This window comes from Engraulis encrasicolus, chromosome 3 (assembly GCF_034702125.1).
Source record: "Engraulis encrasicolus isolate BLACKSEA-1 chromosome 3, IST_EnEncr_1.0, whole genome shotgun sequence".
NCBI lineage: Eukaryota > Metazoa > Chordata > Actinopteri > Clupeiformes > Engraulidae > Engraulis > Engraulis encrasicolus.
Window position 1 is genome coordinate 39,637,561 of NC_085859.1, and position 27,294 is coordinate 39,664,854.

The following is a 27,294-nucleotide window of genomic DNA, read 5'->3' on the forward strand; positions in this document are numbered from 1 at the left end:
TGACAAAAACAAATATTTCATATTATTATGTGATGGCTATAAGAATGCTCTGTGAATTTCAACTTTTCTCTGGTAGGAAGTAAACATCAATCTCGAGATAGACAGCAACAGCAACCATAAAGCATATTTTATTGTTGATCATTGTGGAAAGCAGCAGGCAATCAAGTCATTTTGGTTGACTGTGCATGGTCCAATGTATGACAAACACCCGCACGAGGACAAAGGGAAACACATAAATGACAGAAGTCTTGTGATTAGATCTTAGCGTGAAACTTAATCAGAAAAAAGGAAACATATGAAACACACACACACACACACACACACACACACACACACACACACACACACACACACACACACACACACACACACACACACACACAGACACAGACACAGACAAGACACACACACACACACACACCGTACATAATTTTTACACACATGTCCTAGTCTTGTGAGGACTTCCCATATCCTATTATAATAAAATGAAAGAATGTGACACTGTGCCAAGACCAAGGCCCAACTTGTCACTAATGCACTTTTTGTAACTGTTAGTGTTGTTATGAGAAACAAGATGACTTGGAGGACCATCATCATTGTCCTCACACACGCACGCACGCAAGCACACGTGCGCACACACACACACACACACACACACACACACACACACACACACACACACACACACACACACACGCGCGCGCGCGCGCACACGCACACGCACACTACTGAGCAAATGAAAGAAAGTTGTGGTTTTGATATCAGTGAAATGTGCTCATAAATAGAGGAGAATTCTTGTGAACACACAGTAGGTCTTTATGGCCAGGTGAAACATAGCCTACCTGATCTAACTACTTAGTACATATTGATATAAGCCCCACAGTTTAAAAGTTCATACAGTATAGGAGACCAAGAATGCACTCAGATTACAACCTGGGTCATACATAAATGCACAGCACAGAGCAATTCATTTCGACTGTATTAATATTGTTTTACTGTCCTCCCAGGTATGAGATGTTGTTTGTAAATAAAGTGAATAAATATGAAGAACAATATAGAGAGAAGGTAAAAATAAAACGGGCAAGGAGCTCTTCAAATAAACACTGCCATTAGATACAGCATAATGTTTTTTTAATATTATTATTATGATCATTTCGTGAAACTGGAAACTGGGATTGCCTTTTCTTTTTTGTCTTCCTGGTTTCCCTGACGATAATCTTTCATCCCATCCCAACATTCCATCATGTTTCAGCCAAGCAGGTTAATGTTTGACTCCTAACAGTCGGCGGCCGCCTCTTCTCATTGGTAGAGTGTGCATCAGGCCAGATATGAATTGATCTCTCATCCTCAATCTGATAGCTTCCCAACCCCAGTGACGCCTCACAGGGTGGGTGCAGGAGTACAGTAGGGACTCACCTGCCATCTTCTCAACTTCCTTCTCCACACCCTGTCTTCACTCATTTGGCTGAGAAGGAGACACGAGGGGACATCGCATCTCGCTCCTGTCCTGTCCTGATCTCCTCCTGTCTCCCTTCCATCTCCCCTCCTTCTTGTCCCGACCCGAAACGCTCTGCCTGTGTCTAGCTGTCTCCAGCTTGCCGGGCCTTTGCTTTGTATTATTTTATTTCATTTTTTATATATATTATTTAGGAAAAAAAGGAGCAGCATAACAAGATGGCTTTTATGAAGAGCTGGACTCTCACTCTGTCTTTGTTTACATTTGCAGTTCTACTGGTAAGTGTGCACTTTGATTGTTGATTTTTTGTGTGGCAGAATGTTTTGGTCGATTTCATGTAATTGGGTCTCTGTTACAGGTCTGCTTTTATAAAGAGTGATTTGGTTTGGCTTTGGCATTGCCTGTAGGCTACTCTTACAATTCTGTGGTGTGACATCTGTGGGCCAGTTATTGATAAAAGGGGCCGCTTAGCAAACAATGCACATATTGCATGCTGTGTTACCAGAGAAACTGTAAACACAGTGTGTGTTTTTAGATGTGGATTTTACACTGGGCTGTTTTCTCAGTCACAAAATCGGTCGATTGTGTGTGTCCATGTTGTTTGCATTGTAGGAGTTAAGGTGGGCTTTTAATGGGAAGCATTTTGGCACTGACAATAAGCTATCAATACTTTTTCTTTAAGATCAGAGAGTTGGGTCAGATCTTCCTGTATTCTGTTTCGTACTGTATCTCCTAAACCGCCTTCATGAGGAAACTGTATTTCAGAAGAAACAGCGTTTTCCCCTCATATAGGCCTACCGAATCCACAGCATCAATTATGGAAATTGTTGTAGTGGGCTTTATAGTGGTCTGAAACCAGATCAGACATGCAGGCAGTGATAATAGTGATGAGGAAAATGCTGTATCACTTTTAATAGTGAGTTGTTTTCTTAGGAAAAAAGGAAAAACGCAAGCACTGCAAGCACTGCAAGGATCCAAACTTTTCCACACAGGTGGTCTAACAGTTAGAGGGGTAGTATTTCTTTACTTTTTATTCAAGGCAAATTGACGTCCATTTGCCTTGAAGAAAATGTTTTAAAAATATATATTGCAACCGGAGTGCCACAGTCTCCCCCTCTTTATTTTTTTTAGTTGTTTTCTTATTGCAAAGGGCAAGTTGATCGATGCTTGTTGTTTTTATCGTAGGAACTTTACAAGTCGGGAAATATCAACCTAAAAAGAATTACCCATGTACCAAGAGTAGCCAAGTAGCAATAGAAGTGCATGCAATACTGTATACCACAAACACAGGTGTTTCTAAATAATGACTTAGTAATGTTAGGATTCTGGCAAGTCAACACAGGAAGTTTGCTGATTTCATCAGCAACACCTGTGTTTTGCTCTTATTTTCAACCCTTCTGCTTCCATGACAGGCTTCAATGCAACCATACTTAAAGAAAATTTACCACCAAAATTAGCTTTGTGACATTTTTGAGTATTCACTTGTTCAGTTAGTTGAGGTTTTAAGTGTGCTTAACACCTGTTATGTTATGTCATTAGAAATATTGGAGACAGAAGCGAGCCAAGTAAGTAAACGTTGATAGTCGACACAGCTTTTATCATCCATTTAACAGCTCTTGCCGGGACAACTTATCAACCTTGCCTGGACATACGGCCAACAAAGTAGTATGCTTCACCGAAGCCTGTATGACAAAGTGCAAAGCTTAGTGATAAAAGAAGTGATAAAGGTATATGTAGCTGTAAAAAAGATAAACATAGGTTTTGGTTTTTGATCTCTCTGAAATTGAATACTGGTGAGATTGTTACTGTGGTACTACCTGTATGAAAAAAAGAATTAGGCCTACCTTCACTACGTATTTGATTCTAAGCTCCCAGAAACAATTTCAACTATAGTTGCTTTTGAAGTGGTACATTTTATGCAGTGTTACAGTTACAGTAACACTTGATCAACAATATGATAGACAGTGTCAAATTCACAGTAAAATTGTGAAAACACTATGAAATAGTGCAGGGAAAATACATTTTCTGACATACTTAATTATGAAAGATAAAGGAAGTTTAAGAGACACACATAAGAATTCCGTAAGATCTGACTCACTTTTATTAATGTAAGAAAAACACACGTACAATTGCCCTAAAATGTGATATAAAGAAATGAAATAAATAATATAAAAAATAGTGACCAACCAAGTGAAGTAGATATTTTTATCAAAATGTTTATGCTCTGACTAATGGCCACCTATCTTCTTCATTTGTATTTCGTTGCATTTCCAGAGCTCCACACTTCAGAATTCAGAAAGATGATCAGAAATGTATTCCTGTGAGAACGACACAGGACTGCCTTAAAATGTGATATTGGCCTAAAGAAGTAAAATAGTGACCAACCAAGTGAAGTAGACATGTCTAACTGCCCTAACTGACCACTGGTCACTTGGCTTCATCTCTTCGTGTCTTGTATTTCGTTGCATTTCCAGGGTTCCTCCAAGGCCCAGCATGAGCCGGGCTATTGTGCTTTCTTTGGGGAGTGTGGCATCAACCCGAGCATAGAGGACCCTCTGATAATATCTCAAGTGCCCTGCCTGAACTTCACCCCCGCCATGGTACCTGAGGACTACGCTCACTATGCAGACATTCAGTCAACGTGTCCCATGCTGGATATGGGAAGCATGGCTAACACCAGGATCTGCTGCACCAAACCCCAGCTGAAGGCCTTGAAGGCCAGTCTGCAGCTGTCCAAGGCCGTGCTGAACCGTTGCCCGTCCTGCGCGGACAACTTTGCCCATCTGCACTGCATCACCACTTGCCATTCCAACCAGAGCCAGCTCGTCAACGTCACGCGCACCATGAACCTGACGGTCGAGATGGAAGTTCCCGGCACAAACTTGCTGCAGAACGTGACGCGCGAGGCCGTGGTGGGCTACGAGTCGTACATATCCAAGCGTTTCGCGGACACCTCTTTCGGCTCGTGCCAGAACGTGCGCATCCCGGCCACGGGCGGCTACGCCATCGCCACCATGTGCGGGCGCTACGGCCACAAGCTGTGCACCGCGCAGCGCTGGTACGACTTCCAGGGCGACTCGAGCAACGGCCTGGCGCCTCTCGACGTCTCCATACGCATCTTGCCCGAGGGCCAATCGGCGCCAGAGGGCATGCTGATGTACGACGGCCCGGCGCTGAAATGCAATGAGGTGACGCCCACTGGCGGCAAGGCCTGCTCGTGCCAGGACTGCAAGGAGTCCTGTCCCGCCATCACTCCCCCAACGCCAGCCCCCGGACCCTTCAAGCTCGGACAGATGGACGGGGTGTTGGCTATCTGCCTCATCGTCTTCAGCGTCCTCTCCGCGTCCTTCTTGGCCTTGAGCGTGTTCAGGTATGCGAGGCGTCCTCGGAATGGGAACGGCAAGGGTGGGAAGGACTCCGAGAAGGGTCGTAAGAATAAAGACAAGAACGGCAACGAGGTGCCGGCGGCGCACCCCATCATCCACCCCAGCGAGGTGTCGTGCACCGACCGGAACAGCCTGGCCACTCAGGAGTTCCTGGGCTCCTTCTTCCGGGCTTGGGGCATCATGATGGCCAAGAACCCCTTTAAGGTGCTGCTGGCCTGCCTGGTTCTGGTGGTGGTGTTCGCCGCGGGGCTGCACCGCCTCGAGCTGACCACCGACCCCGTCCAGCTGTGGTCGTCGCCCTCCAGCCGGGCCCGCCAGGAGAAGGACTTCCACGACTCGCACTTTGATCCCTTCTTCCGCACCAACCAGGTGATCCTGACGGCACCTGGGCGCCCCGGACACATCTATGACTCCCTTGTCTTCGGCAAGCAGAACTTCAGTGGAATACTCTCGAAAGGTGAGCTATGGTAGTTACAACTGACAATAGCACAGTAAACACGTTACACTGCACTTAGGACAAAAAGGTGCCCGATATGGAAAAAATACATTTATGTTTTTGAAAAGTAATGAGTATTCTGACATGTGTTTTGTGTCCAATGTCACAGATGACAGTATTCATGGTTATGGATAACATTATATTGTCTTAAACAACAGCCCACCTGTCTTCTTACAGTAATGAAGCTCTTGTCTTGCCGATCTACAGCTGATATTGGTCCAATAAATATGGCCGATTTACAGCTGTTTTGATAAGATAATAGCACGTGTGGTCATGATTACAGCTCCTCCTGCTGAAACTGAGCTGGGATTCCAGAGTTTTTGTTGTGTCTGAGTGTTCAAATGTTGGCATTAAATGAATACAAAGACACATTTTACTGTAATAGTAATGCTAACTTGCACAAACCACCCGATGATGAATATGAAAATGTTCAAGACTCCAAAAGGGAAAATGTTTACCGCACACTCGTTTGACTTTATGCTCTTTTATTCAGAGCTCTGTGCGGTAAACTTTTTTCCATTTGAAGTTTTGCATATTCTTGCCTTTACCAGCACCTAGAAGCTGGGCATGGATCTATGAACTTTTGCATGAAAATGTTCAAGCTTACCGTGAGTGTTCCTGATCCGCTTCTCCACTCCACACAGATCTCATATTGCAGCTGATGGACCTGCAGAAGAAGATCCAGGACATTGAGTTTTACTCCGAAGACCTCAAGCGTAACGCCAGCCTGAAGGACGTCTGCTTCGCCCCCCTGAACCCCGGTAATCCCAGCCTCACTGACTGCGCCGTCAACAGCCTGCCCCAGTACTTCCAGAACAGCGCGGAGAACCTGGATAAAAAAGCCAACATGACCCAGCTGGGGGAGACGCGGGAGGTGGACTGGAGGGACCACTTCATCTACTGTGTCAAGTGAGGAAGACTGTACACTGTACAATACAGTACAATACAATACAATACAGTACAGCACAGTACAGTACAGTACAGTACAGTACAGTACAATACAATACAATACAATACAATACTGTGTGAAGTGAGAAAGACTTTGCAGTACAATACAATACAGTACAATGCAATACAATACTGTGTGGAATTCAAATTGATCCTTTAATTCTAAATCAGTTGGAGTTTAATTTGGTTCAGTATAGCACATCAACCATACAAAGAAAACATTTGAAATGCCAATTTACAACCCCAAGCGTGTTGACTGACCCAACAATGCTGTACATTTCAAACTGATCCTTTCATTTTAAATTGGTTGCAGATTAGTTTGGTTCAATATTTATGATGTCAATCATACAAAAAACCCCAATTCAAATAGGAAGGTGCATGCTGAAGAATAACCTCAAGTTTGTTGAGTGACTCTAACCTGACTGTTCTCCAATGTACGCAGCTCTCCGCTGTCCTTTAAAGACATCACGGCATTGGGCATGAGCTGCATGGCTGACTATGGAGGTCCAGTCTTTCCCTTCCTGGCGGTGGGAGGATATGAAGGTGAGGAGCAGACACAGGAACATGTTTAAATAAGGAGTTCACCCAGAGTAAATAAGTGCAGAAGTAGTCTACTTACAGTCTCCCTGCACTTTAGGCCTATATTGAAGGCAGCCACCTTTAAAACACTCCCCGCTTTCTTTAGGTCCCCTGAGTATAACTTAATTGTATTGAAAATGTTATGTTTAAGATTCCTTTGCAAAATATGTCGTATTTCATACATTTCAACACTGAAATGTGTTGTGGGATAAAACGGATGAAGGGCCGTAAATGGCCCTCGAGACAGAGGTTTCCCACCGCTGTTCTAGGGAATGTAACCTTACCAATACCTTGTAAGTCGATTTGCATAAAAGCATCAGCTAAGTGCAATGTAATGTATCATACTCTACTCTTCAGGTCTGGATTATACCAACGCTGAGGCCCTGATCATGACCTTCTCACTGAACAACTACCCTCGGGACGACCCCAAGTTCAAGGTCTCGCTCCAGTGGGAGCAGCACTACATCGATATCTTACAGGCTTACCAGAAGGATCCCAAGAACAACTTCACCTTTGCTTACATGGCTGAAGTAAGAAAAAAATAAAAATACTCTCTTGATTCAGCAGCATAGTTCTAAATGTCTCCCAGAATTGTGTCCCCATTAAATTGTATGTATAAGTGGTGGAGAGCCCTTCAGTTGACTTTGTCCCAGGCCCGACCAAAGCTGTCAGCTGTCTCTTGGCGGTGTGTCCTGTGTTGTCCCCATCTTATACTTATTTACATTTTTAATACAATGTAGTCTAATATAGCGTTGTGTGATGTGTTGTGATGTGCCAGAGGTCCCTGGAGGATGAGATCAACAGGACCACAGCCGAGGACATCCCCATCTTCATGATCAGCTACGCCGTCATCTTCCTCTACATCGCCCTGGCCTTGGGAGAATACTCCTCCTTCAAACGCATACTGGTGAGTTAAGTCAGAAATGTGTGTCTGTGCGTCTGTGTGTCTCTGTGTGTGTGTGTGTGTGTGTGTGTGTGTGTGTGTGTGTGTGTGTGTGTGTGTGTGTGTGTGTGTGTGTGTGTGTGTGTGTGTGTGTGTGTGTGCATGTGCGTGTGTGCGTGTGCGTGTGTGCGCGCGCGCGCTGGGCGAGTACTCCTCATTCATACGTATACTGGTGAGTTAGCATGCAAGAACTGCTGGCTAAGAGACTGCTATTTTGTGTGTGTGTGTGTGTGTGTGTGGGTGTGGGTGTGGGTGTGTGGGTGTGTCCAAGGGGGATTTTTGGTTTGTGCTAATATCAAGACACAGTTCAGTCTCATTCAGTCTTTTTGTGTCTCTCATGAGTCATGTTAACTGGCAAGCCACGAGAGGATGGAGGAAGTCAACTGAAGGAAATGGCAGGGAAATTAGCAGATTATGGCAACAATAAATATAAATAAAGCCAATAATAACGAAAGCAGAGGAACAGAACTGAAAACGAAACACTCAAAAAAGACCAGGAATTTATAAATTTGCTAAATTTGTCCATGCCTGTCTATCTGTTTTCCTGTCTGTCTGTCTGTCTGTCTGTCTATCTGTCTGTCTGTCTGTCTGTCTTCCTGACTGTCTGTTTTCCTGTCTGTCTACCTTCGTGTTTGTCTGTCTGTCTGCCTGTCTGTCTGTCTGCCTCCCTGCCTGTCTGTCTGCCTCCCTGCCTGTCTGTCTGCCTGTCTGTCTGTCTGCCTCCCTGCCTGTCTGTCTGCCTCCCTGCCTGTCTGTCTGCCTGCCTGCCTGTCTGTCTGTGTGTGTATCCCAGGTGGACTCCAAGCTGCTGGTGGGTCTGGGTGGTATCCTGGTGGTGGGCTGCTCTGTGCTGGCCTCCATGGGCTTCTATGCCTGGGTCGGCATCCCCTCCTCACTCGTCATCCTACAGGTAGGCTACCGCTACACCAGACTTACAGTACTCCACACTTTTACAGTATACTACTGTATATCACTATGATGCTTTCACTATTCATACATGTAATATTATATAATATAATATAATATATATGTAATATAATGTATTTACACATGTAATATAATATATATGTAATATAATCTATCTATCTATCTATCTATCTATCTATCTATCTATCTATCTATCTATCTATCTATCTATCTATCTATCTATCTATCTATCCAGGTGGTGCCTTTCCTGGTGCTGGCTGTTGGCGCTGATAACATCTTCATATTTGTCTTGGAGATTCAGGTATGGGGTCCGCAGTATTTTGATTGCTTGAGCTGGACTCTAAGGCATGTTGGGCGTTGGGCATGTGTGTGTGCGTGTGTATCCGCTGTACCTGTGCTAATATACTTAAAAAAACGAACCCCACGTGGCTTTTGAACCAATTGTTTGGTATATTTCCTATGCACTTTGTCTGCAAGTGTCTGCATGCTATGACTATGTCCTCGATTGTAAGTCGCTTTCTTTGGATAAAAGAGTCTGTCAAATGTAACATAATCTAATATGTGATGTAATGATTACTTACGTGTATACTGATTCATGTTTCTTGGTTTCATACCGTTCCTTACCTCGTGTACTGATCATTGGGAAGTGTCCCATGTCCTTATAGCCTCTGTTGGCATAGATATGTCTCTTACGCAACATGTGTTTTGTCCTCTTGTGTTGGGCGTATCCAGAGAGACAGGCGGCGAGCGGGCGAGTCATCGGAGGAGCAGATCGGTCGGGTTCTGGGCAACGTGGCTCCCAGCATGCTCTTGTGCAGTCTCTCAGAGTCTGTCTGCTTCTTCCTGGGTAAGTTCGCACTGTCACACTGTGGAACATGTATATGGATATTTTTAAACTCAAAAATGGCCCGTCACAATTGAGTTTTTATTTTTATCCACATGTCATGTTTATTTACGTAACGGATGAAAAACTATCCACATTTAGACATGTCCACATACTGTACATTTAACCAACACCCAAGGCAGCCATTTTATTTGTAGTTCTACAGGGTGTCATTGCAACTAAATCCAATAATGTGTGGTCTCTTGTGTTCTCCCTCTCTCTCTCTCCCTCTCTCTCTCTCTCTCTCTCTCTCTCTCTCGTTGTGCTTCCAGGTGCTCTGAGCACCATGCCGGCGGTGCGCTCCTTCGCGCTGTACGCCGCGTTGGCCGTGCTGATGGACTTCATGCTGCAGATGACGGCCTTCGTGGCGCTGCTGGCCCTGGACGCGCGCCGGCAGGAGAGCAACCGCTGCGAGGTGGCCTGCTGCGTCAAGGTGTCTCAGCCGCGCAACGCCGAGCCCAACGAGGGTCTCTTGCTGCCCCTTATGAGGAAGTACTACGCCCCCGCCCTGCTCCACCCTGTCACCAGGATAGTGGTGGTACGTACTGTAAAGCTGACTCTCAAGTAGAGTAGAGTATCTTTTATTGCGCCCCCACAATGCTCCACCCCGTCACCAGGGTAGTGGTGGTACATACTATACTGTACACACAAGTAGAGTAGAGTATCTCTCCCCTCCCTGCTCCACCCCGTCACCAGGGTAGTGGTGGTACATACTATACTGTACACACTCAATTAGGACTGCACAATATATCGAAAGAACTAGCAAGATCAGTGTTGAAAGGAAGGCTAAGGGTTAAATGTATACTTTCGATGTTCAGCTGTAGTAAAGGTTGCACTGTTAACATTAAAGTTCCAGTGTCTGGTCGTCAGAGCCAGAGTTACAACAGATATGGAGGAACAGTCAAGGCAGCAGCTTTGCAGAGAACCGTCTGATGTCGATGGGTCACACACAGCCCATTAAGATCCTTGCACGTTATGTAGTGTGTTTGTGTATGCATGTTGAACGTGCGCACATGTGTATCGTGTGTAGCATACAGTGTTTAAAAGACAGCAGAGCAGATCAGGCCTGGGCAAATGCATGAGGTGAGAGGTAAATGGTATATAGTAGGGGGTGATGTTATTGCTTTGTTATTGCAAAGTCAAGGTCATTTCGATCTAAAAACAGCTTAGTGAGCGAACCCTGTTTCTGTTGACTTTTGCTCGATGCCCTCCTGTAGCCTCCTCACCTGACGTCCTCTCTCTCTCCCTGTCCTCAGATGGTTCTCTTCCTGTTCATGTTCTGCGGCTCCATATTCCTGATGTTCCATGTGAAAGTGGGACTGGACCAAGAGCTTTCCATGCCAACAGTGAGTGAGGCTTTGCATGTCTTTCTGTCTGTCTGTCTGTCTAAAAGTCAGAAAAAAAAAATAATGTTAACAGCAAGACACGGCCCCTGTCATAAATGAGCTGTTACCAGAATGGCAATGACCAAATTGTAATGTATTACCAAAGGCACGGAATACTGTCATAGTGGTGTAGTACTGTGGTAGTAATGGTGTAGTAACTGGTAGAAGGGCGCTCATTAAGGGGCTACAATACTCTCAAAGAGTTGAAATGAACTCTGTTTAGATACCATTTGGTCCTACTCAAAAAGTGTATTACAGTAATTTGACTCTTAGGTCGTTGTAACTGGCCACCTAAAAAGTTTAATCTGAAATATTGACATCCCGTTTTTTGCAATGTTGCTATCTGTGTACTTCCTCAGGGTTTTGGACAAATCAGATAAAGTCACATTACATATCACACTTTCACAATAAAAATAACTTTGTAACTACTGTAAATTGCCTACAAACAAGGTTGACACAGTCACACATTTACATTTATGCATTTCTGAATAAAAAGGGCAGATAACATTAAAACAATATGTGCTAGATGTTGCAGGATATTCATTCATTCATTCATTATTCATTCATTCATTCATTCATTCATTCATTCATTCATTCATCCAGGGCCGGTTCTGGCTTATTTGGTGCCCTAGGCGAGTTTGAGTTCTGGCGCCCCCCACCCCCACCCCCCCTTACCTTTGAAAGAAAAAAAAAACTTTCTTATACCTCACAGAACACAAGACTAATATCCTTAGTAAGCTTAACTAAATAGCATCAAGAACAATAACCGTTTTTCATCAAATGGATTTGTGGTTGTTTTTGACAGGCGACCAACACATCAGATTGAGTCGTGTGAAAGTAGCTTCACTGTGTGGTGTGTTGGATGTGATGGTGGTGGGGCCCCCAACCCCAGATGAGAGGGAGGTTATCAATGTGTTTGAATTGTAACGTGAAATTGAAATGCCAGGAGAGTGATACAGTACATTTGCATGTAAAATGCATGTGTAGACAATAAGCCTACCAAGGAGGTCTGCATTGATCTAGCCTACAGCATCACAAAGCATGGCAGCATAACAATTTTAATAAGCTACACATTTGTGCTGTCTTCCAAACCAATTTCATTTCTGGACTGGAAATAGTGGTGCATTTGTGAGTAGGAGAATGAGAAGGGGGCTATCTATGTGTTTAGAGGGACAGGGTGAGAGAAAGGGAGAAGAGCTGTCACGCTATTGAATTTCATAATATACAAAATATAGTAAATAGCCTCACTTGTCTGCTGTGCATGGTTCTGTTACATGATTAATGTAGGCTATGTCATTCTGGTCTGGAAATTAATGTTTTTTTTAAGCTTACAACAAGCAGGTAATTCATGTGGATGGAAGGAGATATGGCAGCTAAAATTGTTTTAAACATTGCACCAGTCTTACTTTACATTGCTTGTCAACCTAAGCAAGTATTTTGATATCAGGTGGGTGTTAGTGAGTAGTGAGTAGGCTACTAACAGCTACTTTACTGGATTTCATTGCTTGGCATACTTGGCTAATGTTAGCATGCTAACTAGCGATTTCTCTGATCAAAAACAAAGCTCTTTTTCTCTCTAATTCCAAATAGTAACCTCATAACTTTTAGGCTTTCCATAATCACAAACGGTTGCTGATTAAATCACATAAGTTCCAAAACACCCTCTGAAACTCCTGCATCATGCAATGAGTGGTTTAATGAGAACATAATAATCTCCATCCAGCAGAGCAGCACTACTGTTTGCGCTTGCCCCCTCTGTCTCTCGAGTGAGTCTCCAAATTCAAAATAGAGCGCAAGCTGTCACTCGTCCCGCCCCCTTTCTCAGAACTGTCTGTTTATTGGTTCACAGACTTCCCAGAGACAGTTGGAAGAGATATTACTATTGGCTGAGGGGCGCTTTGCCGTGAGGAGCGCTTTCGCCACTCTTTGTTGATTGCGACTTCATAAAAAAACTTCATATCGCAAAATTATGCATAGGAGAGCGCCATTTCGGCGCCCCTTCTTCACATGGCGCTCTAGGCGACCGCCTAGCCGGCCTATGCTAAAAACCGGCCCTGCATTCATCCATTCATAAATTCATTCATTCGTTCATTCGTTCATTCATTCATTTTTTATTGCAATGTATTAGACTATTAACGAATCCTATGTCATTGTGTAGGACTCTTACATGCTGGACTTCTTCAAGTTCCTCAACCTGTATCTGGAGGTGGGCGTGCCCACGTACTTCGTGACGACAAAAGGTTTCAACTTCACCAGTGTGAAAGGCACCAACGCTGTGTGCTCTAGCGTGGGTTGTGACCCGTTCTCCCTAACCCAGAAGATCCAGTACGCCACTGAGTACCCAGACCAGTAAGTGTTGTCACTAATGCCACTAATGCCACTTCTCTTTAAAGTATTTTGGGGGGGCTTTTTGGACTTTATTATCATAGGACGGTGTGAGAGTAGACAGGAAATGACTGGGTGAGAGAGATGGGGCAGGGTCGGGAAATTACCCTGGCCATACTCGAACTGGGGTCCCCGTGGGCAATGCAAGTCCAAATGTGGGGGGCTTAGTGCGTTGCGCCAATTTTTTTGTTCTCTGGTATAGGCAAATCGCCTATACCATGCTTAGAGTATCAGGTTTTCAGCGTTGTTTTAAAAGTAGATAGAGAGGTGCACTACTGTAAGCAGTAAGGATACTGGTGTCTGGCCTCTCACCTCCAACAGCACTGTAGTTAAAATCCCTCAAGATGCATCACTGTATTGTACATCTCTGCATTTCCTCAATAAGTACTCATAGTGTCTGCTTATACGGCACTTTGGTTTGTTTTTTCTTCAAACTGTATTGTTACTCGACTCAACGGTGAGGTGATAGTGTCCTTCACCTGCTGTCCTTCAGTTTATCTGCCTTCTTCAGTTATCAGTAATTTATTTCGCCCAACCACCGCTCACACACATACGCACACACACACACGCACACGCACGCACACACACGCACGCACACGCACACGCACACGCACACACACACACTAACAATCACTATCCTGCCCTCCCTCTTGGCTCTGAGGTAGAACTCCATCTGGCCCGGATCCGACCCACTTTGGGGCCTCATGGACAGCAGATTAGTTCAGATAAGGGTCCACCTGGGTACTATCTTGCCACTCGCTGGCCTTGAAAGCAGAGGCCTCCAATATCAGGCCTGTGCAGAGTCTCGCACGTGCCCAGAACAGAGATAATAGCTGAAGGCCTATGAAATATAATGCACTGTACAGTAGGTGGACGGTCTAAAGAGAGAGAGAGAGAGAGAGGGAGAGAGAGGGAGGGAGAGAGAGAGAGGGAGGGAGAGAGGGAGAAGAGAGAGAGAGAGAGATAGGGGGTGGGAGGGAGGGAGGGAGGGAGGAAGGGAGGGATAGATAGAGAGAGGGAGAGGGAGAGAGAGAGAGAGAGAGAGAGAGAGGTGGGAGAAAGAGAGAGGGAGGGAGAGGGAGAAAGAGAGAGAGAGGGAGGGAGAGAGAGAGAGAGAGAGAGAGAGGGAGAGAGAGAGGGAGAGAGAGAGAGAGAGAGAGAGAGAGAGAGAGAGAGAGATAGTAATAGTGATGACGGCAGAGTATGAAATTCTGCAGAATTTCCGTGTCGTCAGCTTGTTTGGCTTGCCAGCCTGGTTACATAAGCGTGTGAGTGCCTGACTGGAATGATGGCAGCCGACTGGCCTGTCAGAACACTGTTTGGAATGCAGAGGAAATATTCAGTGTTTCCAGAGGTGTCAAAAGAAGGAGTGAAGGAGTATAGCCTACGCGTAAAAGTAAAATGAAAGAAATGCAGTTTCCTTCCAACACAAGTAACGTATCTGAGTAACCAGTAGACCTGTGTACTTGTCTTATACGATCAGCTAACTCTGCACTGGTTGGATCAAGTTTGTGGTGGGTCATTGTTAGGTTTTCAGTGTTTTTCAGTAACAACACAGTCTATCTATCTCATTAGGTACAATGGAGTGTAACAGCTATGTAATTCCATGTGCTAGTGTTGTAATTACACTACAAACATACTTTTACTTTTACTTTTGACACCTCTGAGTGTTTCCAATGGATCACATTTAGTTATAACAATGTCACAGACTGCTCAACAAGTGATAGCTTAAACGATATGTTATCATAACTATCAGGTTTTAAAGTAGGTTAACCAGTTAACCTAAAACTCTGTTAAATGTGAAAAAAACAGATAAAAACAGTCTGTGCAAATGTTGAAACATGAAACATTTGTAAATTAGGATCCCACAGTTACCGGGCAAATACACAGGCGGCGACGAAATTGAAGCGACAGAGAATCACTTCTGTGCAGCAGCAAGCAATACGAGCGATTGAAGCGACTAGAGTATGTCCGTTACAAGCAGAACGCAAGCATTCAAACATTCCCATTGGCTGTGGTCACTGACCTCTATACAGTCATTGGCTGTCGCGACCTGTTGCTGAACCGCGTCATAGCTCATTAGCATAACATAGCCAGGAGTTCAACTACAAACTGTCGCTCTCGGCGTGCAAATCGCCTCTAGTCTCCAGAATCGCTTTTGTCGCGCGACTCAATACAAAGTCAATTACTTCCGTCGCTCGCCTCGCTCTTGTCGCGGCCTGTGTATTTGCCCGGTTACGTATATACATGAATCAAGGTGAATTGTGCTTTGTGAAAGCATATGTTTTTGGCAAGTTCAATGGACTTATAATTAGGCCTACATCTCAAACAACCAGAAATGTAGTTGAGACAAATTTCTTCATGCAAAGGAACCATGGCATTTTTGTTGTGGGTGTTGTTAGTTTCTCATGAAGTCCACCTCCTAGGGTACATTCGCAGGAAAAGAGACCCAGTAATATGGGGGTGGAAAAACAAATCAACACCTTTTTTTTACAGTATGTAGCTTGTAAGGTATTAACATGCATGTTACCTCCTTTATTTTAGATCCTATCTAGCAATCCCAGCGTCCTCTTGGGTGGATGACTTCATTGATTGGCTCAACCCTGGCTCCAAATGCTGTAGGCTGTACACCAGTACTGCCCCAAAAGACCCCCCCATCGGCTCATTCTGCCCAGCCTCAGAGAGTACGTACATGCATTGAGTCATATAATTAGGCATGAATACATGGTGACACATGATTCACAATTCCTTAAGCCCGATTCACAATTCCTTAGTCTGCTACTCCTGCAGACAGATTTCTGCAAATGCAATTTTGTTGTCTGACTTCACATGGAACGAGCCTACATCACATACTGCATGCACATTTTTCTTAAAGGATAACTTCAGTCAATTTCAACATGCAGTTGCAATGCTCATTGCTCACACTACCCTGGACTTGTCAGTACCTGAGGTTTTTTTCTTCTTCTTCAGCCTTTTCCGAGATCCTGGTCATTGTAATGGAGGCAGCGCTTTGTTTACATATAAAAAAAAAAAACATTTTTATTTATTCCCAAAAACATCCAAAAGGTTATACAACATCAGCAGAGAGCTAGCAAACAGTGATACCTTTTGGGAAAATATTTGGAGTAGGCCTATGTTAATTAAAAAAATAAATAAATAAACAAACGCTGCCCCCATTATAATAGCTCATATTTCGGAAAGGGCTGAGCCAAAAAATGTGGCATCACGGGGTACGGACAAGTCAAGGGTAGCGTGAGCAATACAACAGCAAATTGACTGAAGTGGTCCCTTGCACATAATAGTTGTTACGCAATGCAATATACATATCTACTTTGAAAACTACAGTAAAAAGGATCATTGTACTTCAAAGACCCATTATATATACAGTATATATTTCTTTAAAAAAAATAAATTTTATTTTTTTGATCACAGCTGAGAACATCTGCAGGCGCAAGTGTATCCTCTTTCCGCCGTTGGATGGCGTGCTCCGGCCCACTGTGCAACAGTATGACCGCTTCCTACCCAACTTCCTCAGCAACCGGCCCGACCTGCAGTGCCCCAAAGGGTAAGTCTGTGGGGGGCGACGTGGCTTAGTGGGCTAAGGCGCTGTACCATCATGCCCATTATACACTGTACCGGTGTTGCCAGATGTACGATAATTAGCGCATTTTGTACCATAATTTCGTCCATTTTTTCCACCGTACGATCAAAAGATACATGACGTACGATCATTTCAGAGTTATCATTCAGTTCATTTATATGCCTTGAAACAACGATATGGGTATTGTACAATAATTTCCTCCTAAAGAAGCCCCCAAAAAACATTTTGAGGTTTTGGTACGATAATTCAACATTTTCCATCTGGCAACAGTGAGGACCCAGGTTTGATTCCAGGTCAGGTCCCAATTAGAGGATGACATTTTTCAGGAATTCCCGTGGGTCCCATGGGAGTCAAAATTTTAAAGATGAACGGGAGCGGGCAGGAGCGGGAATAAAGATGAATGGGAGCAGGCAGGAGCGGGAATGAAAATGAATGGGAACGGCAATGCCGCTTATTTTTTCTTTAAAAAAGAAGCAAAGAAAGTCTCATTTTTTTTGACGAAACGGGAGTGGGGTTGATTGACTTTGAGTGGGAGTGGGCAGGATTGGGAGACATTCTTTTCAGGAGTGGATGGGATGGGATTTGTTTCTTTTACTCCAGTCCGGCATGGGACGGGATAGGATTTTTTTTTTGGGACCGGGATGGGACGGGAGTGAAAATCCACTCCTGTGTCATGCTTTAGTCCAGATCCTTCCCCATCTCTCTCTGCCCAGTCATTTATTTATCTCACACTCTCCTGTCTGAATAATAAAGGTGTAGAAACTCAAAAGTATATATTTTTCAAAAGCAGTATACTGTAAACGTCAATGAAGTTCAAATGTTGACATTTCTGCAGTTCCAGATGCAATGGTCATAAGTGTGTGTGTGTGTGTGTGTGTGTGTGTGTGTGTGTGTGTGTGTGTGTGTGTGAGAGAGAGAGTGTGTGTGTGTGTGTGTGTGTGTGTGTGTGTGTGTGTGTGTGTGTGTGCGAGAGAGCGAGAGAGAGAGAGAGAGAGAGAGAGAGAGAGAGAGAGAGAGAGAGAGAGAGAGAGAGAGAGAGAGAGAGAGAGAGAGAGAGAGAGTCTGTCTGTCTGTCTGTCTGTGTGAGTGTGTGTTTGTGTGCCTGTGTCTTACACAATTTGAGGTTGAAGAGCGCTAGAAGTTCCTAAATTTCACAAAAATCTGACTGAGCTTCATGATCACGGTTTTACTTTGTACAAACGTTTGTATGTAAAACATAATGTTGCATTGAATGTGAAGACAGCACTTGAATGATGTCTGACTATAAAACCCTCTACATTTCCAGTGGCTTGGGGGCGTACGACAAAGCAGTGGTCATGGATGATTCGGGAGAGATTATAGGTAAGCAGCTGGGTGACATGTCTATGCAACGTCAATAAAATACCTCACAAGAACTAGCAGTTGGTAGATATTCCAAGCAAGCAGAGGGCTATTCACCACCACGCATATAGTACAGTGTGTGTAGAATGGGCATGTACTGTTTAATTCCTGTAAAATAGAATAAGTGTAGATTGTATGAAATCATTGAAATATAGCATGAGACAGCCTCCTTCTGGGACACTGTGGCTCTGTGGGCTAAGGAGCCATATCATTAATCAGTGGACTTGGGTTTCGATTCTAACCCGTGGCCATTACCCAAACCTCAATTGTACATTGTATAATACATTTCTTTTCTCTTTAGCACATTGAATGACAGTTGTGTATGATAGTTGTGCTGTACAAATCCTATTGCTCTCTGGCAATAATTTCAAGTCTCTCCCTTATACTTAACTGTCAATAAATATATATATTCCTTGTATATTGTATGTATATATTATTTTTTTATTATTATTATTTTAATTTATTATTGTCATTATTATTTATTCAGTTAGAAAGTCTCTATTAAATAGCCCATGCTTCTTGAAAAACTGCAGCTTTCCTTCCTGAATTTCACCCAACTTTTCTCTGTGGATCTCTCTCTCTCTCTCTCTCTCTCTCTCTCTCTCTCTCTCTCTCTCTCTCTCGGCAGCAACTCGATTCATGGCGTACCACACACCGTTGAAAAACTCCCAGGAGTTCACGGCTGCCCTACGTCGGGTGCGAGAGCTGGCTGCTGACATCACAGAGGGCATGAGGAGGATAGAGGGCACTGACCCCAACTTTGAGGTCTTCCCCTACACGTGAGTGTTTCGGCTATAGACGCTGTTTCCTGGTTTTATCTTTGTTGTTTCTAATTCTGCACGAGGAACGGTAGACAACACAAATCGTACACAATTCTGTCTGAATGTTTATACATTTACTTCCAAAGGCTGCCTTCATTTTCAGGGACTGTTACAGGATAATGGAAACTTCACATCAGTTTGAGAATTACACTTTTAAACTGACATGATAAAAAAATAAACCTCCTTTACATAGATTTTAAGTCTGCATACATTTTATTGGGACACCCTGTATTTTAGATAAGTTCGTTTTCCCTGGTGTTTTAGATAGACTACAGTCCTCTCTTATTTTCTCCTTTCATTTCCTTTTTAATTAATTATTATTATTATTATTTAATTTCAATATCCCTTACAGTCAGATCATATCCTTCACTACACTTCCTTCCATTTACTTGGCCTCAGCTGGATTGAGGTAATGAAACAGAGTAAAGATTTTGGAAAACAGGAGCCACGGCACATTTTCACCACCTGGGAATTCCATCATCTCATAGCACATAGTTTGATCACCACCCAAGTAGCTTAAGTAAATACTGACTACATGTAAACATGTGGTGTGTGGGGCTGGACTGGAAATATGGCATACAGGGCATTTTCCTGGTGAGCTTGCTGACAGTCCCCAGGGGGCCAATGGTGTTGTTTGTTTGTTTGTTTCTTTGTTTCTTTGTTTGGTTATTTGGTTGATTGGTTGTTTTGTTTGGCCCTTATTTAGATTGGTCTATCTCTAATGTAGACAGTGGTCTGAGCTAATCATGATCTCTTGGAAAAGCAGGGGGCTGTGTGAGGGGCTGGTATAGGACAACACAAATGCCCTGCTGTTTTTGGTCCCAGGCCAGTCCTGCTGTGTACTCCCAATCTTAATACATGATGGCATTGTAGATCAAATAAAAAGGAATGCGCAACACAATGCTGGCATCATTCCACATGCCAGGTCGAACAGTAGGCCTACATCGGGTATAATCTCCATTCCGATACAAAGCAATGGCATGCATTGAGTGTGTGCTGCTGTGCCCCCATAAAGCATGCCATTGTTACATGTACAATGCATTTCTCCGTTGCTATTTGTCCTCTGCAGGCCACAGTCATACAAGTATTTTATCATCAGTTCAAAGTTCCATGCACAGCTCCAAGGTGCTGGTAGATGCAGGAATGTTCAATACTTCAAAAGAAAGAAGTCTACCGCACACTTTCTTGACTTTATGCTCGTTTTATTAGAGCGAACAACGCGTTTCGCCTCAGTGCGTCATCAGGCTCGCTCAGGTATATCATCTTTTGAATGGTTTACAGTACTTGGTGGGCAATTGTTCGCCGCAGAGAGCATCAGCAAGGAGTGAACTCTGCATTATCTTTGAATGCCAATGAGCTATTAACTCTATTCTCCTCTAATATAATGCATATGTATATGTCTCCCTCTCTCCCCATTCATTTCCATCAGCGTGACCTACGTGTTCTACGAGCAGTACGTGACCATCGTGAACGAGGGCCTGTTCAACATCTCGCTGTGCCTGCTGCCCACCTTCGTGGTCTGCTGCATCCTGCTGGGCATGGACCTGCGCTCAGGAGCCCTCAACCTGCTCACCATCGTCATGATCACCGTGGACACCGTGGGGGTCATGACCCTCTGGAGCATCGACTACAACGCCGTCTCGCTCATCAACCTGGTCACGGTGAGACTAGCAGCAAGTTATTTCATATATAGCCTACTGTATAGTACACACACACACACACACACACACACACACACACACACACACACACACACACACACACACACACACACAGAGGGGTAGGTATGCATGTGTGAATTCCATTCGTTTCACATCAGTCTCGCTCAACAACCTGGGGTCCGTTTCTCGATTCTTGTCGTTGCTAACCGTCTTAAGACCGTCTTACCATTCCCTTGGATTTAGTGGTGAGCGTCGCTGTCGAGAGAGGGTTGAGTCGCTCTTACATAGGACGTTGCTACCGTCGGTCGCAAAGACACTTTCGAGATACGGACCCCTGGTCACGGTGAGACTAGGCAACCAATGTCATACTGTACTATCAGGGTGCGATTTGTAGGGGGTAGGTGTGGGGGATTGTCCCCTCTTCTGGTTTTGATATCGCCACTTCTTCTATATGATTATAGCCTAATCACAGTTTAATGTAATTCCATTGATATTGCTTGAAATCTGAAACACATCCCCCTTTCTGGTTTTCTGACAAATCACACCCAGTACACTATATATACAGTATACACACACACACACACACACACACACACACACACACACACACACACACACACACACACACACACACACACACACACACACACACACACACACACACACACACACACACACACACACACACACACACACACACACACACACACACACACAGGGTTAGGTGTGTATTTGTGAATTCCATTGGTTTCACATGAGTTTCATTACAGTAATTTCACGTGTACTTTCTGCCTTTTCTCTTGCACTTGGTTATCGTTCTGGAGTATAAGATTCCTTACATGAACGTAAACAAATCAGAAGACATACTGTATGTATGTACTGTATTGGAATGTATGGGGAGTAATTGCCTGCATTCTCCAACACACACACCTGTCAATCATAAAAGTAGCCTATAAAATATGTGTGGGCTTTTATAGCACGGTGACTATGACACGATGACGATGATAATGTGAGCACAGTCAGAAATGTGGGAGCAAAAGCTTTTGTGAAAAGCTCCTCTGACTTAGCCTGACAGTTTCATAATTATTGTAATTTTAGCTGTACAGCTCGAAGACAGATTATGGTGGGGAGTTAGCGGTTAGTCAAGCGGGCGGGGGAATAGTGACACAGGGCCCGTCCTTGTCCTTGTCCACCAACGTTAAAAACACATCTCTCTCTCTCTCTCTCTCTCTCTCTCTCTCTCTCTCTCTCTCTCTCTCTCTCTCTCTCTCTCTCTCTCTCTCTCTCTCTCTCTCTCTCTCTCTCTCTCTCTCACTCCCACAGGCACTTCAGTTGAATGTCATAGGGTATTTTGTGCTTTTTTTCAGACATTTTGTATTGACTGATCACTCATATCTCTCTCATCTTTCTTTCTCTCTTTCCCCCCCCCCCCCCCCTTCTCTCTCTCTCTCTCTCTGTATGATAGTGCGTGGGCATCTCGGTGGAGTTTGTGTCTCACCTGACGCGCTCCTTTGCTCTCAGCATCCTGCCCACGCGCGTGGAGAGGGCTAAGGAGGCCACCGCCAACATGGGCAGCGCGGTGAGTACCACACACAGGGGATGACTCACACACACACACACACTAGTATACACACACACACGCGCACACACTCTAACACACACACACACACACACACACACACACACACACACACACACACACACACACACACACACACACACACACACACACACACACACACTCTAACACACTAGTACACACACACTCTAACACACTAGTACACACACACACACACACACACACACACACACACACACACACACACACACACACACACACACACACACACACACACACACACACACACACACACACACACACACACACACACACCAAGCAGCAAATATTAGGCTAACACAATACGAATGCACATTAGTGGGCAAATTCAAAGAGAGAGCAGTGTCTGAGGGGCCAGGGGCAGACTGTGAGGGAAGGTGGTAGGCTACGATCTAAAATAGTACATTAAGCCATAGAGAGGGCTATGTATAGCAACTCAGAAAAGGGTGATGCACGGAACTGGACTGGTCATCTGGCATACCGGGCATTTCAAGGTGGGCCCTGCCATCTTGTGGGCCCCTTTTGTCAGAAATGTATATATGTATATATATATATATACGTATAAATTTCACATTTCTGAAAATAGGGGTCCACGAGGGTGCGGGGCCCACCGCTGAGTCGGCTCTGCAACGCTAATTATGAGGGGCCCCTTTAAGCCAAAAGTGCCCGGGCCCTATTTCTCCCCCACACCAGCCCTGGTGATGCATGCTCTTGTTTGGAGCACAACAATCAAATGCTCTCTTGGATTTTGACAGTGGGCGTGCCATTACGACTACTACATTTAGAACATTGAGTTTCAGCAGGGTTTGAGGAGCTTTTAACAGGCACACTCACACATCCAAATAAAACAATGTTGAATGTGTTAAGTAACTAAGTCATTAAAGTGTATTACAAACTCAGTCAATTCATGTTATGATGAACTCTCTTTGAACTCATCGTTCATTATTTCTATTCAGTATCTTGGTAAATGTATGTGACAGTATGTCAAATGTGTGGGTATCAACATTTTTGTAAATGTCACAAATTCTCTCTCTCTCTCTCTCTCTCTCTCTCTCTCTGCTCCGCAGGTGTTTGCTGGTGTAGCCATGACTAACCTGCCAGGCATCGTGGTGCTGGCGTTTGCCAAGGCGCAGCTGATCCAGATCTTCTTCTTCCGGCTGAACCTGGTCATCACTCTGCTGGGCCTGGTGCACGGCCTGGTCTTCCTGCCTGTGCTCCTCAGCTTCTTCGGTAAGGGCCAGTAGTTATGTATACTACGATGTACCTACGTACAGTACACATATGTACAGAGGTGCGTTTCTCGAAAGTTTAGTTGTTAGCTAGCTAGCTCAGCTTCTTCGGTAAGGGCAAGCAGTTTTACCAGAGATGGTTTATTATGAAGAGATGGCCAGTTCAACATTCGTTCCTGTTTCACTCGTGACGCGGGCCACTCCCCTTTAGGAGACTTGACAGGAGACTTTTATAATGGGCGACTACGGGGAAATCTGACTTTTCCACGGATACAGACCAATCCCTTAATCCTGGGCGGTGCAATGGATTTAATAATTTTATATTCTGCGAGTCACATGTCCTCTTCATATTCTAAAAATGTAAATTACATGTCAGAATTTATTTATCACTAAAAGAATCTTTGGTTATACTACAATGTACCTACATAGACATGTGTATAGATGTGTACATTGTATGAAGGTGTGTGCCCTTGATTATGCATGTAAACACATACACACACTCGCACGCATATTATGAGCATATGTCATAAAACCTATTGTATCTTCTTGCGTGATATTTTGTTAAGCTAATTGTACCAAACAAATGTGATTTTGCTGTTATGCAGGGCCCGGGGTGAACAAGGCCGTGCTTCTAGAGCTCCAGAAGAAGAAAGCCATGGAGCTGGAGGCCTACACCAACAGCAAGGCCTACGAGAACATGGCCTACAAGGAAGACCTGGACAAACCACAGAGCAACCACACGGAGACGCCTGCACCCAGGCAGCAAGACACCAAGCCAACGACAGAGCAAGAACCAGAGCCAGGAACCACACAGGAGACCACTGTCACCAATATGTAAAAAATGGACAAATGTTTCGTCAAACTCTTCCTCAACTCTTCCCAGCATGTTACCAGTCACATATACCTCCATGTTTTTTGTTTTGTTTTTTTTTGACTGGAACTGTTGAGGAAAATATGGGAAAGGAGTGAGACAGCAACAGAGAGGTGGTTGGTTTTGGACTTTATTTATGGGAGTGAAACGACAGAGGCTATGACACACCCTGTGCAATAGCAGTGTTTGGACTACGTTGGCTGGGCACTGCACATGGAGCTTTTGGGGCTGAAGGTCTTGAACTGTTTATAACTAACTAGCTTCTCTGCTGTGGTAATGGCAAGATAGGCACGACCTTCAAAGCTTATCAGAAGTGCACACACCTACATAGAAGATTACAGTACCTACCTACCTACCTTGACAGAATGATTCACAAACATGGAGTCATCTGGAAAGACTAACAAACTAACAAGAGACTAACGGACCCCTAAAGTGTGTGTACGTGTGTGTGTGCATGTGTGTATGGGGAGAGAGAAAGCGAGAGAGAGGGAGAGTGCGAGTGTGCAAGAAAGATGACAGCCAGTTTCTTTAATGACTGCCATCACAGTACAAGAGTATTTACTGTACGTACCAAGTGATCAGACAGGACAGACAGCTTGCCTTGCACAGGGTTTTATGCTTCTGCAGAGTTGACGTTTGGCCTTTTATCTTGCCTCTTGTCCGACAGTGTGCTGCTACTGGGCAGCCACGGGGAGACTAATTTATGAATGATGCACTGGAATGAGCAAAATTTAAGCTAAAAAAAACCCTCATTGGTCAAATAAGACAAAAGATATACAATAGGTGGTATTACAAGGTTGACTTCATCATGGATGCATCGTCGACCCTTGTCGTCAATGAATAGAAAATGTATATTTATTTAATTGAAGTGTTTTGTACGTGTGTGAATGTAACATGGTTTCATGATTTTTCACCATGGCGTTAGATAAATCCCGTTATGAAGCGAAGCAGGAAAAATGTAGCCAGGACGTGCCCTCCTAGTGGCGCAACATTTCAGAGTTGCTTCTAGTCAGGCCAAGAGCAATACAAATATTGTTTCTGAACTCCTCCCAATTTGTCAGGAAGCATACAACCATTAGAAAACCAAGGGAGGCAGGTCAACCATGCCATATGGGAAATGTTAATTGTTATGCTCTTGGTCAGACCAAGTCTCGAAGAGATTTGAAAGCCGATGATAATTAGGATAGGAGAAATGTGCACCGGTTTACATAGAAAACAGTGGGGTGTATAGTACGTAAGTTTATCTATTCTACCGGATGCTACTATTCCTGCTTCAAATGCATGGAATAGAAGGTGTCTGACGTCTCACGAAAATTGTGAGAGGCTGGAGTTGCACTCTGAACTAGTTATGTAGATTTTCCCTAGACACTGCCCTCTCTGGCCCTTGCAGCATAGCATTTAAAGCCATTCCAACCTTTTTTTGTTTCAACCTTAAAATAATGGAATGATGTCAAATTGGAGTGCTACCTGGAACTGGTGCTTTGTAGAGATGACAGTCTTTGGTGACAAGTTTAATCTATTTCAGAATTAGTGAACTACCAAGACATTCATCTTTTTGTTTAGTGAAGATGCATTTATTTTAATGGGCACAAGTGCTTTGCAAGAAGTTGAGTGCCTTGGCTTTTCATTACCTGATCAACTGAGAGACAACATAATTTTCAAACTAGGGAATATTACATCTGGCCCGCGGGGTCATTTTATTTGGCCCATGAGATCGTTTCGAATGTGTGCCCACACATATCATTAACATGACTTGACATTTGGTGTGTCCATTTGCTGAGACCAATGTCACATCTCCCACTGATACTATATATGAGTGTTTGTGAAATCTGCCTTTAAGTATTAAGTGAGTACCTGCATTTTTTAAGCCCATTTTGAAAATATAAATATTGAATTCAGCCCACAACTTCATCCAAGATTAAAATTTTGGTCCCCTGTGAATTCGAGTTTGACATCCCTGCCATAGGGTGATCAAAAAAGAGGTGAAGTATTGGTGTCAATCTGTCACACTCCAAATGTACAGTATGCAATAAATGCACCCATTGGGTGACATGGATTCGTAGCTAAGGAAGAAGCCTTAGCTATTAAGGAACATGTGTAATATTATTTTGTATAGCTATTTGACTTGTGTTTATGTTTATATAAGTAATCAATGAAATAAATGTGTTTTTGTTGATAGGTGCGCTGTTTTTATTTCAAGAGAGAGATTACCCCTTTATTCCTAATAGGCATTCACATACAGTACACTACAGTACAGTAACAGTACAGTGCACATTAGGGATGCAAACGACTTAAATCGATTAATGCGTTAATTGATTAAAAAACATTAATCGTAATTTATTGCCAATTCAACTGACAAGAGATCCAGGTGAAATGGGTATGTGAAGAGTGTAAACTAAGAGGGGTGTGAATAGTGGAAATATTTAAACCCCCTTTGGATTAAAGAATGTTTAAATATGAATACATTAAAATGTAGTATTTTATTTCACTTTTTCATTTACATTTTTAGATTAAGTAGTTTTTTTTCTAGAAACATTGAGATTTCGGGGTGGAAACGCAGCTCATCAATTAATTGGATGTCGATCGATAAGGCAATCCGCTAACGATTAATGAATTAATCGATAATTTGCATCCATGTACACTTGCCAACCACTTTATTAGGCACCACTGTCCAACTGGACTACAGCAGTAGAAGACCAGAATGGATGGCACTCCTGTCAGCTAA

At 43.8% G+C, this 27,294-nt stretch overlaps 1 protein-coding gene across 1 annotated transcript; it reads left to right on the forward strand.

Annotated features, from left to right (window-relative positions):
• The first annotated feature begins 1,417 nt into the window (after positions 1-1,417).
• Positions 1,418-26,745, forward strand: npc1l1 (NPC1-like 1). The gene is made up of 20 exons (XM_063195385.1): positions 1,418-1,734; positions 3,931-5,299; positions 5,983-6,247; positions 6,729-6,829; positions 7,223-7,395; positions 7,644-7,772; positions 8,602-8,718; positions 8,971-9,036; positions 9,468-9,582; positions 9,891-10,156; positions 10,875-10,964; positions 13,162-13,352; positions 15,933-16,072; positions 16,821-16,953; positions 18,275-18,330; positions 18,998-19,148; positions 20,620-20,851; positions 22,317-22,430; positions 23,537-23,699; positions 24,304-26,745. Exons 1-20 carry the CDS (start codon positions 1,675-1,677, stop codon positions 24,534-24,536), a joined length of 4,164 nt encoding a protein of 1,387 aa, XP_063051455.1. The 5' UTR covers positions 1,418-1,674; the 3' UTR covers positions 24,537-26,745.
• The last annotated feature ends 549 nt before the right edge of the window (positions 26,746-27,294 follow it).

Bases quoted from the DNA above. Each gene is read 5' to 3' on its own strand.
- npc1l1 (XM_063195385.1), top strand. From the start codon at position 1,675: ATGGCTTTTATGAAGAGCTGGACTCTCACTCTGTCTTTGTTTACATTT. The intron at 5,300-5,982 runs GTGAGCTATGGT...CACTCCACACAG, and splicing joins CAGTGGAATACTCTCGAAAG to ATCTCATATTGCAGCTGATG. The intron at 6,830-7,222 runs GTGAGGAGCAGA...TCTACTCTTCAG, and splicing joins GGCGGTGGGAGGATATGAAG to GTCTGGATTATACCAACGCT.